The sequence below is a fragment of the Eleutherodactylus coqui genome, chromosome 6 (assembly GCF_035609145.1).
Source record: "Eleutherodactylus coqui strain aEleCoq1 chromosome 6, aEleCoq1.hap1, whole genome shotgun sequence".
Taxonomy (NCBI): domain Eukaryota; kingdom Metazoa; phylum Chordata; class Amphibia; order Anura; family Eleutherodactylidae; genus Eleutherodactylus; species Eleutherodactylus coqui.
In genome coordinates this window covers 119,472,970-119,483,699 of record NC_089842.1, presented here as the reverse complement: position 1 = coordinate 119,483,699, position 10,730 = coordinate 119,472,970, and the positions used below count along the sequence as shown (strand labels likewise).

Below are 10,730 nucleotides of genomic sequence, written 5' to 3'. Positions count from 1 at the left end.
GATGATGTCTTCACTGTGTCCCATGGTATAGGTCAGTGGTGGCGAACCTATGGCACACGTGCCAGAGGTGGCACGCAGAGCACTCCCTGCTGGCACGCGCCGCCATCGGACGCTCACCACCAGTGAATGCCAGCAGGGGCTGCAGCTCCCCTGCCGGTATTCACTCAACTTCGCTGCTAGCCACGCTGATCCCAGCGCAGACTGTGACGTCAGTGCGCAGCCAGGATCCTCCTCCCCCTCCCCCAACGTCTCCTCTTAGGTTCCGTGAGAGCAGATGGAGGAGGCATCCGGCAGCACACAGACGTCATAGTGTATGCCAGGATTATAGTCGAGCAGAAGAGAAGCCGAGCTTCCAGGAGGAGAGGGTTTCACTACTGTACTGGGGGCTGCTGTGGGGGGGTCACTATTACCGCTGGGGCCGCTGCGGGGTGGGGCTGGGCTCACTATTACTGCTGGGGCCAGTGTGGGGTGGGGGTCACTATTTTCGCTGGGGGGGGGGGGCACTATTACCGCTGGGGTATATTTACATGTGGTGGAAATGGGCAGGGCTGTTTTAAAATTGACAGCATGCAGATTTTGACAGCTTTTTGGATGCGGAAATGCTGCAGAATTTTCCACAGTATTTGCTGCTGAGGACATTCTGCAGCATTTCCGCATCCAAAAATCTGCAACCTTTCTATTTTGAAGCGGCCCTGTCCTTTTTAGAATGACAGAGGTAAAAATTATACATCATGATAAGCCCCGCCCCCTGACATGTTGACACTTTACGATAAATAAGTGGGTTTTGGGTTGCAGTTTGGGCACTCGGTCTCTAACCGGTTCGCTATCACTGGTATAGGTGATGTCTTGGACATGCTTCAGTCATCTTTTCCTGACTAATACCTTCCAACAATGTCACCTTTGATGTGCTGTAAGATCTTAAGGGCTTTTACTAAAAAATGCAAATAAGAAGATCTCATTCAAATGAGCTTCAAGATTTTCGGCTGGGCCGTGTCACAGCCACAGCGTGGCCAAAAATTCCGTGAAAGGGCGTTAACGCCCGTTCAGACGGTCAAGTGCGGCGATTATATGCTGCACCCGGAATACCATTGGGCAGGGGGAAACAGTTTAGCTCTGCTAAACTGCCTCCCCCTCTCCGGCTATTGGCAAGGGGAGGGGACGGGAGCTCATGTGCTAAGCTCTTGCCCCCTCCCATTGCTGGCAGCCGACAAGGGGCAGAGAGGGAGCAGGAGCTTAGCACATGAGCTCCCGCCCCTCCTATTGTAGACAGCCCGGCAAGGGGTGGAGAGGGGGAGGGATGGAGGGTTGAGAGTTTTGCAGACACGCTGCTAAACTCCCTGCCACCTCCCTTTTCCCTGGCAGCTCCCATAGGAGTCTATGGGACGGCCAGCGTATTCTGACAAGGAAAGATACTTCCAGAACTATCTTTCCTGGCCGCCGTAAGAACGGCCGGCGGGAATGTGCACCATGTGCTCTATCTTTGCCAGCCAGCCATTTTTACGCATCGGGAATACGCCCATCTGAACTAATGCATTGGTATATCCACTAACCGCTGTGAGATTTATACCCATAACCAGCTGTGCATAAATATGGCGCAAACACCTTTCAGATCTGGAATTTTTTGAAATTCAGTTTTCAACTGGACTACCCATTCAATCCTGCCAATTGTCAAAACTGTGTGTGGCATTTCCAATGCATTACTGCATATAGTACTGACAGGTCACTACTTCACGTGGATCTGTGTGGAATCGCAGCAGAAATTTGGTATGCGGATTTTGGCCATTGACAGGAATAATTCCACGGTAGAAACACATGGCTTATCTATGACTCTCTATGTGATTGATCCCAGCAAGAGAAACCAGGTAATCTTGTACATATACCCTTTAATGGCTAACAAAAATACATGATGTTATAACAAGCTTTCGAATCTCTCAGGGTTCTTCCTCAGGCATAATAAAATAGATCCGAAGAGGCATGCATATATATATATACATACATATACATACTTATGTATGACTTATGTGATTCATTTGCACTTAAAAGAATACCACAACAGGATGAGTAGTGAAATACATACTTAAATAGTCCACTGATGAAGATGTGACAGTTTTATGGTCTCTGAATTAGTGTTAGGAGGTCACCAGGCCTGTGTGCTAGCTCTGCTATAGCTTTCTCATATTTCCCAGTCACATCTTTATCAGTAAAGAAGAACCCTGAAAGGTTCGAAAGCTTACTATTACATCATGTATTTTTGTTAGCCATTAAAAGCTATCATATCTACAAGATTACTTGGTTTCTCTTGTTGGGAACAATCACATTTTGCTCTACTGGCTAACACTGTACCAAACCTTTTTTCCTATGGATCTCTGTCATCGGTTTAGAGGCGAATCCACAATTCTGTGTCATATTTCACCGCGTGGACATATCCTTTGTGTGTAGGGGGAGACTGGTCAGTCTAGGCTACTGGGGGCAGGGCAAGGTTCTGCGTAGATTTTTTCGGATGCACCGCAGCGTTTCACGATGAAACAAACATGGCTGAACGGTTCATGCTATCCATGGTTCAGGCTGGCCACAGGTCCTCTTTAATTCTTAGGCGTCCCAGCCCTTGCTTCCCCCACGATCAGACATTGGTGGTATAACACAAAGACATGTAATTAACGTGATTTGGGGAAACTCCATTTACATCCAGGACTGGAGATGCTGTTTAAGATGATACCAGAGGACATTCATACTTTTCTCTGTACAGTGCATGTGAATGTTAATGGGAGATAAGCTTACCAGGAATGAATATCGTATTGCTTTTAACCCATTAAACCCTGTGCTGCTCTGTTGTCCATTGTATATTGTCCAGGGGCCATTTACTGACAGACTTCCATCCATGCATGAATTACTGGCGGTGAAGCGACTGCAAGGAGGGCCCCCCTGCCCTGCTTCTCTTGGCCCCAGGAGCTTCTGTCTCTTCAGTGTCACTCTACCCTTATGTCCAAGTGACAGGTTTACCTCCCCGGGGCTTCTGTGGAAGAAACATTTCTGGACAAATGAATTAAACAGAGGAGACCAATCAGTAATGTGGCAATATGGAAAATCTACAGTATAGCCCCCCCGAGCCGGCCTCCTATGTGGGGTCTACAAGGTTCCTTCAGACATGGGATTTTTTATTCTAGTATTTTTTGGTTGATGCTTATGTTTTTTAGGCCCCGTTCACACGCGTGTATGATCATATTTGCAGAATGAACAATGCTTTTTTGCGCGTGCATCGGCGTACTTTACTGTACTTTTTGCACCCGCGAGGCATGTTCGTTTGCGTGCGGCAACAAAGACGCACCGATTGAAAGGGCTAATTAGTCTAATGAGTTCCAGATGCGTTTATTTTCCCGCACAATTACGCAGCGTCTCACGCGTCTCCTTGCATTTTGCGCACTCTTTTTCACATCCCTATTGAAGTAGCTTATTTTAGGCTACATTCACAAGGGCGAGAATCTCACGCGTGTTTTGTGCCTTGCGAGACGCGTGAATATGGACGCCATTCTTTTGAATAGACTTATTCACATTAGCGTTTTTTTCCTAGCGATACTTTGTGGATAAATCTCACAGCATGTTCTATCTTCGTTCGCCCCCGCGGAACGCCTCGCCCATTGTTTCCAATGGGACCTTAAGAGACATCGCATGGCACCCGTACGCCGTGTGATGTGCGTCACTGAAATCAACGGGAAACACTTGTGATCCTCTGACACGTGAAATACACGCCTGCAGCTCGCGCTGTCACAAAAGCCACGCCAGGAGCTTTGGAATGAAAAACGCACAATGGCAAGCAGGATATCGGGCTGAGTTTCTCTAGTAAACAGCAGCTTCTGCTCGATGGACCCCGGCCATTATGGACTACAATGTATGGCTGCTGTGATGCCCGGGATGTATGGCAGCCTCAGCATTCCCTGAGAACAGCAGTTTGGGCAGGAGGAGGCAGAAGACCTGTCAAATGTACACAAGGTTGTCTGGGTGTAACAGCACACAGAATCACACATGATAAGCTTAGATACAGCAGCTGAACAACCAGTACCAGACGAGGCGGGCTTGGATATGGCGACTGAACAACCAGTACCAGACGAGGCGGGCTTGGAAACAGCGGTAAAAGACCGTACCAGGCGAGGCGGGCTTGGATATGGCGGCTGAACAACCAGTACCAGACGAGGCGGGATTGGATACGCGGCTGAACAACCAGTACCAGACGAGGCGGGATTGGATACGCGGCTGAACAACCAGTACCAGACGAGGCGGGATTGGATACGCGGCTGAACAACCAGTACCAGACGAGGCGGGATTGGATACGCGGCTGAACAACCAGTACCAGACGAGGCGGGATTGGATACGCGGCTGAACAACCAGTACCAGACGAGGCGGGATTGGATACGCGGCTGAACAACCAGTACCAGACGAGGCGGGATTGGATACGCGGCTGAACAACCAGTACCAGACGAGGCGGGATTGGATACGCGGCTGAACAACCAGTACCAGACGAGGCGGGATTGGATACGCGGCTGAACAACCAGTACCAGACGAGGCGGGATTGGATACGCGGCTGAACAACCAGTACCAGACGAGGCGGGATTGGATACGCGGCTGAACAACCAGTACCAGACGAGGCGAGATTGGATACGCGGCTGAACAACCAGTACCAGACGAGGCGGGATTGGATACGCGGCTGAACAACCAGTACCAGACGAGGCGGGATTGGATACAAGGGCTGAACAACCAGTACCAGACGAGGCGGGATTGGATACGAGGGCTGAACAACCAGTACCAGACGAGGCGGGATTGGATACGCGGCTGAACAACCAGTACCAGACGAGGCGGGATTGGATACGCGGCTGAACAACCAGTACCAGACGAGGCGGGATTGGATACGCGGCTGAACAACCAGTACCAGACGAGGCGGGATTGGATACGCGGCTGAACAACCAGTACCAGACGAGGCGGGATTGGATACGCGGCTGAACAACCAGTACCAGACGAGGCGGGATTGGATACGCGGCTGAACAACCAGTACCAGAAGAGGCGGGATTGGATACGCGGCTGAACAACCAGTACCAGACGAGGCGGGATTGGATACGCGGCTGAACAACCAGTACCAGACGAGGCGGGATTGGATACGCGGCTGAACAACCAGTACCAGACGAGGCGGGATTGGATACGCGGCTGAACAACCAGTACCAGACGAGGCGGGATTGGATACGCGGCTGAACAACCAGTACCAGACGAGGCGGGATTGGATACGCGGCTGAACAACTAGTACCAGACGAGGCGAGATTGGATACGCGGCTGAACAACCAGTACCAGACGAGGCGGGATTGGATACGCGGCTGAACAACCAGTACCAGACGAGGCGGGATTGGATACGAGGGCTGAACAACCAGTACCAGACGAGGCGGGATTGGATACGAGGGCTGAACAACCAGTACCAGACGAGGCGGGATTGGATACGCGGCTGAACAACCAGTACCAGGCGAGGCGGGATTGGATACGCGGCTGAACAACCAGTATCAGGCGAGGCGGGATTGGATACGCGGCTGAACAACCAGTATCGGGCGAGGCGGGATTGGATACAAGGGCTGAACAACCAGTATCAGGCGAGGCGGGATTGGATACGCGGCTGAACAACCAGTACCAGACGAGGCGGGCTTGGATACGCCAGCTGAACAACCAATACCAGACGAGGCGGGATTGGATACGCGGCTGAACGACCAATACCAGACGAGGCGATATTGGATACGCAGCTGAATAACCAATACCAGAAGAGGCGGGCTTGGATATGGCAGCTGAAAAACCAGTACCAGACGAGGAGGCTTGGATACGGCGGCTCATCAAACAGTATCATATACAGTTCAGGATAGAGTATCACACATCAAAGGCTTAGATATATGGCTCAGCAAACAATAGCACACATGGCAGGGTTAGATACACCTGCTCAGCGGACAGTATCACCCATGAAAGGCATAAATACAGCTGCAGACAAGATACTAGCTGAGCTACCATCCATGGGAAGCGTAGATACAGCCAGTGCCACCCATAATATTTAATGGAAGGCTTTCCACCCCCTCCTGACAGTCTGTGATTCGAGGTTGGCGCTCTTCTGTCCCTCGCGGCTCCCCGTCCTCCAGCCTTTATTCCCTATGGATGTGCAGTGCTGCCCAGTGACCGGAAGAGGGCTCTTCCAGCATTGTGGTGACGTCGGTTCGGACATTCCTTCCCTTTCCGGTGGGCTGGGTCAGCTCTCCCGGTCTGCTCGGTGATCCCGAATCCCAGGCACAGGGAGGGGAAGGCGGCGGGCCATGTTCCCGGGCAGCGGCAGGCAGCGGGCAGGGCGCCGGGGCACGGACTGAGCGGAGAGAGCCGCGCCCTCCGCCGTGCGGGGATTACAGCCCGGATTACTCTTCTCTGCGGCTCCGGACATTTTCTCGCACAACATGTCGGCGCGGGTGCGGCTGAAGAAGCTGGAGCAGCTGCTGCTGGACGGGCCGCAGCGGGACGAGGCGGCGCTCAGCGTGGAGACGCTGCTGGACGTGCTGCTGTGCCTGGTCACCGAGTGCGGCGGCTCCACGCTGCGGCGGGACAAGTATGTCGGCGAGTTCCTGGAGTGGGGTGAGTGCCGGCGGCGGGGGGCATGGGCCGGGCATGGTGGGTACCGGGGTGCTGCAGTGCTGGCATGGGACGGGGCAGCTAGGAGAACGGGCATCATCCCCGGGTTGATGCAGCGGGGTCTTATAGTGTAGTACTGGCATGGGACTGGGCACCTGGGAGAGCGGGCATCACCCCTGGAGTGCTGCAGCGGGGTCTTGTAGTACTGGCATGGGACTGGGCATCACCCCCGGGGTGCTACAGCAGGCTCTTGTAGTGGAGTACTGGCATGTGGCTGGGCACCTAGGAGAGCGGGCATCACCCCTGGGGTGCTACAGCGGGGTCTTGTAGTACTGGCATGGGACTGGGCATCACCCCCGGAGTGCTACAGCGGGGTCTTATAGTGTAGAACTGGCATGGGACAGGGCACCTAGAAGGAGAGCAGGCATCACCCTCGTAGTGCTACAGTGGGATCTTGTAGTACTGGCATGGGACTGGGCATCACTCCTGGGGTGCTACAGCGGGGTCTTATAGTGTAGAACTGGCATGGGACAGGGCACCTAGAAGGAGAGCAGGCATCACCCTCGTAGTGCTACAGTGGGATCTTGTAGTACTGGCATGGGACTGGGCATCACTCCTGGGGTGCTACAGCGGGCTCTTGTAGTGTAGTACTGGCATGGGACTGGGCACCTAGGAGAGCGGGCATCACCCTCGTAGTGCTACAGTGGGATCTTGTAGTACTGGCATGGGACTGGGCATCACTCCTGGGGTGCTACAGCGGGCTCTTGTGGTGTAGTACTGGCATGGGACTGGACACCTAGGATAGCGGGCATCACTCCTGGAGTGCTACAGCGGGGTCTTGTAGTACTGGCATGGGACTGGGCATAACCCCTGGGGTGCTACAGCGGGGTCTTGTAGTGTAGTACTGGCATGGGACTGGACACCTAGGATAGCGGGCATCACCCTTGGGGAGCTACAGCAGGGTCTTGTAGTACTGGCATGGGACTGGGCACTTAGGAGAGTAGGCATCACCCCTGGAGTGCTACATCGGGGTCTTGTAGTGTAGTACTGGCATGGGACTAGGCACCTAGAAGGAGAGCGGGCATCACCCCTGGAGTGCTGCAGCTGGGTCTTGTAGTACTGGCATGGCACTGGGCATCACCTCTGGGGTGCTACAGCAGGGTTTATAGTACTGGCATGGGACTGGGCACCTAGAAGGAGAGCAGGCATCACCCCTGGGGAGCTACAGTGGAATATTGTAGTACTGGCATGGGATGGGGCACCTAGGAGAGCGGGCATCACCCCCGGGGAGCTACAGTGGGATATTGTAGTACTGGCATGGGATGGGGCACCTAGGAGAGCGGCATCACCCCTGGAGTGCTGCAGTGGGGGGGGTGTTGTACCGGCATGGGACGGGGCAGCTAGGGGAGCGGCGTCATCCCCGGGGTGCTATAGTGGGATCTTAGTGTAGTTCTGGCATGGGACTGGGCAACTAGGAGAGCGGGCATCACCCCCGTGGAGCTACAGTGGGATAGTGTAGTACTGGCATGGGATGGCGCACCTAGGAGAGCGGGCATCACCCCCGTGGAGCTACAGTGGGATAGTGTAGTACTGGCATGGGATGGGGCACCTAGAAGGAGAGCGGCATCACCCCTGGAGTGCTGCAGTGGGGTCTTGTAGTACTGGCATGGGACGGTGCAGCTAGGAGAACCGGCATCATCCCCAGGGTGCTACAGTAGGGTCTTATAGTGTAGTACTGGCATGGGACTGGGCACCTAGGAGAGCGGGCATCACCCCTGGAGTGCTACAGAGGGATCTTGTAGTACTGGCATGGGACAGGACACCTAGTGGCAAGAGACTGGGCATCACCCCCGAGGTACTACAGCAGGTTCTTGTAGTGTAGTACTGGCATGGGACTGGGCACCTAGAAGGAGAGCAGGCATCACCACTGGAGTGCTGCAGTGGGATCTTGTAGTACTGGCGTGGGACTGGACACCTAGAAGGTGGCAGGAGGCCTGGCATCACCCCCGAGTGCTACAGTGGTATCTTGTAGTGTAGTACTGGCATAGGACTGGGCACCTAGGAGAACGGGCATCACCCCCGAGTGCTACAGCCGGGTCTCGTAGTGTAGTACTGGCATGGGACTGGGCACTTAGAAGGTGGCAGGAGACTGGGTATCACCCCCAGAGTCCTACAGCGGGGTCTTGTGCTAAATTGCAGGAAAATTATCGTTAAAATTGTGCAAAAACGATCATTCTGTGAAAACATGGCTGCCGGCTGTGCAGTGATGCGCTCGCTCATCTTCATCCGTCTTATGTAGGTGTACAGGGTCATTGTTCGCCCTTTTGTAGTTCCGTGTAAAAGGCGATGGATGAGTCGTCTGCTGAGCGCTGGGGGGGATGGGGGTGGCAGCGATCTGCGTGGGGCGGGCGCTGCTGGGAGCTAATGACTTGTTCCTCATTACAGAAATGAATTACATAATCTAGCATGCGTACCAATGTTGTACGGCGTGGGGCACTCCGCAGCGTCTGTGTGTGTAAGGGGGGTACATCACCACAGGGGTGCTGAAACTAGTAAAAGAGCACGGCTAGATGGTATGGGTGGCATTCTGGATTAGGCCGGGCTCACACCACCGTATCGGTATAGTGTAATACATTGTACCCATCTGCCATGGGCGGCCACGTTGGCGCGCACACGATTATGCTTTATCTTGCCACATATTCCACGCGTGTGCATGCCAAGATAGTACATGGCTATGGTGAACCACCTGCTTGCACCAGGGGGCGTCACCTTAGCTGCCCCTTTTACTGCAGGGGGGCTTGGGCACTGTGCCAGAACAGCCCAATGCGGGGTTGGGTATTTTCATGGAGGCATTATATGGGACCATTGCAGCAAGGAGTGAAAGTGGCATCGTTTGACATGGTTGTGTATTACAAAGGGAACTACTGGCACTGGCATAAGACAAGCTCCTGGCACATGAGGTGACATGGCACTGCAGGGCATGTGTTGGCAGGAGCTGGGTGGCAGCACATAACTAAATTCCATAGTAATTCTCCAGGATATCACCCACAATTATTTGGTTTTGGGCCCCATGGAGTACGGCCTGAGGTGTGGTCATTGGTGCCAAGCTGGTGCCAGTTGGCATAGCGCTGCAGATGTACTGCGGTTTATTCATTAGTTGGCATTAAACCTGCATAGAAAAAGGTGTAACTAATGCAGTGATCTGGTGAACTACAACTGCCAGCAGACACTCGGGTCCACAGACTGCAGACTACTGCATTAAATCTAGTGTGTAGGGGCAGACATGGCAGTTGGCATCCAGTTCTGCGGTCAGTGGGTGATGTAGGTTGTGTCACCCAGCTTTTTTAGAGTCCTGAATGACTCTTGTGATCCATCAAAAAGGGAGAGAAAAGTTCCCCCAGAACTGGCACTGCCACTTCTCAGGAGCCTGGCAGAAGATTATAGACGCCCCGTCACACAGGAGGTTATAACAAGCGGCCGGCCCTCCTATACATGATGACTGAGGGGTGCAGGACCCCCGACAGCCGCCCCAGCGATGGGCGGTGGTCGCCCAGTGACTGGGGTTGAAGCGGTCGGAGATTGTGCCCACCTGCCGCCAGGCTCAGCTGTTGTATTGCGCATGGCTGCGGTGGCTCGCCGTTGGTCATACGCACTGCAGTTTACTGTATTTCCTGTGCTGATGCTTGGTGATGACGCGGTGCCCCCAGCCTGTAGGCAATGAATCCGGAATCCGGCAAAATAGATCGTGTGGCTTTTTTAATTTTTTTCCCCCCGCTCGCGGAATACATAATTGTGAGTGATAAACCAATGCCCGTGTATGCCGCAGTGGGAATTCGCCGGTGTGAGCCTGGCCTGAACAGTCCGTAACTGAGCGCCTGCCGGCTACACGGGCCGATCGTTGTATGGTTATGTCTGCACCGTCCAAGCGAGGAACTAATGATCGTTACGATCATGCCAGCGATTACCACTGAGGTTCCCGCGGCCCGCCAGCGTCCGAACGATACTGTCCAGCGTGAAAGGCCCTATAATCTACGTGGTGATCCCACCCGGAGACGTCTATGAGCAGCAGGAGACATCTGTGCTGGGACTACAATGCC

The 10,730-nt window shown here is 53.7% G+C and overlaps 1 protein-coding gene across 2 annotated transcripts in view; it reads left to right on the top strand.

Moving 5' to 3' along the window:
• The first annotated feature begins 6,226 nt into the window (after positions 1 to 6,226).
• CDC42BPB (CDC42 binding protein kinase beta) overlaps positions 6,227 to 10,730 on the top strand; it is an 82,233-nt gene continuing 77,729 nt past the window's right edge. For both annotated transcript variants that reach the window (XM_066607489.1, XM_066607488.1), the window contains exon 1: positions 6,227 to 6,636. In XM_066607489.1, coding sequence (XP_066463586.1) covers positions 6,462 to 6,636 — 175 coding nt within the window. In that variant the 5' untranslated portion in view covers positions 6,227 to 6,461. The remainder of the gene's footprint in view (positions 6,637 to 10,730) is intronic.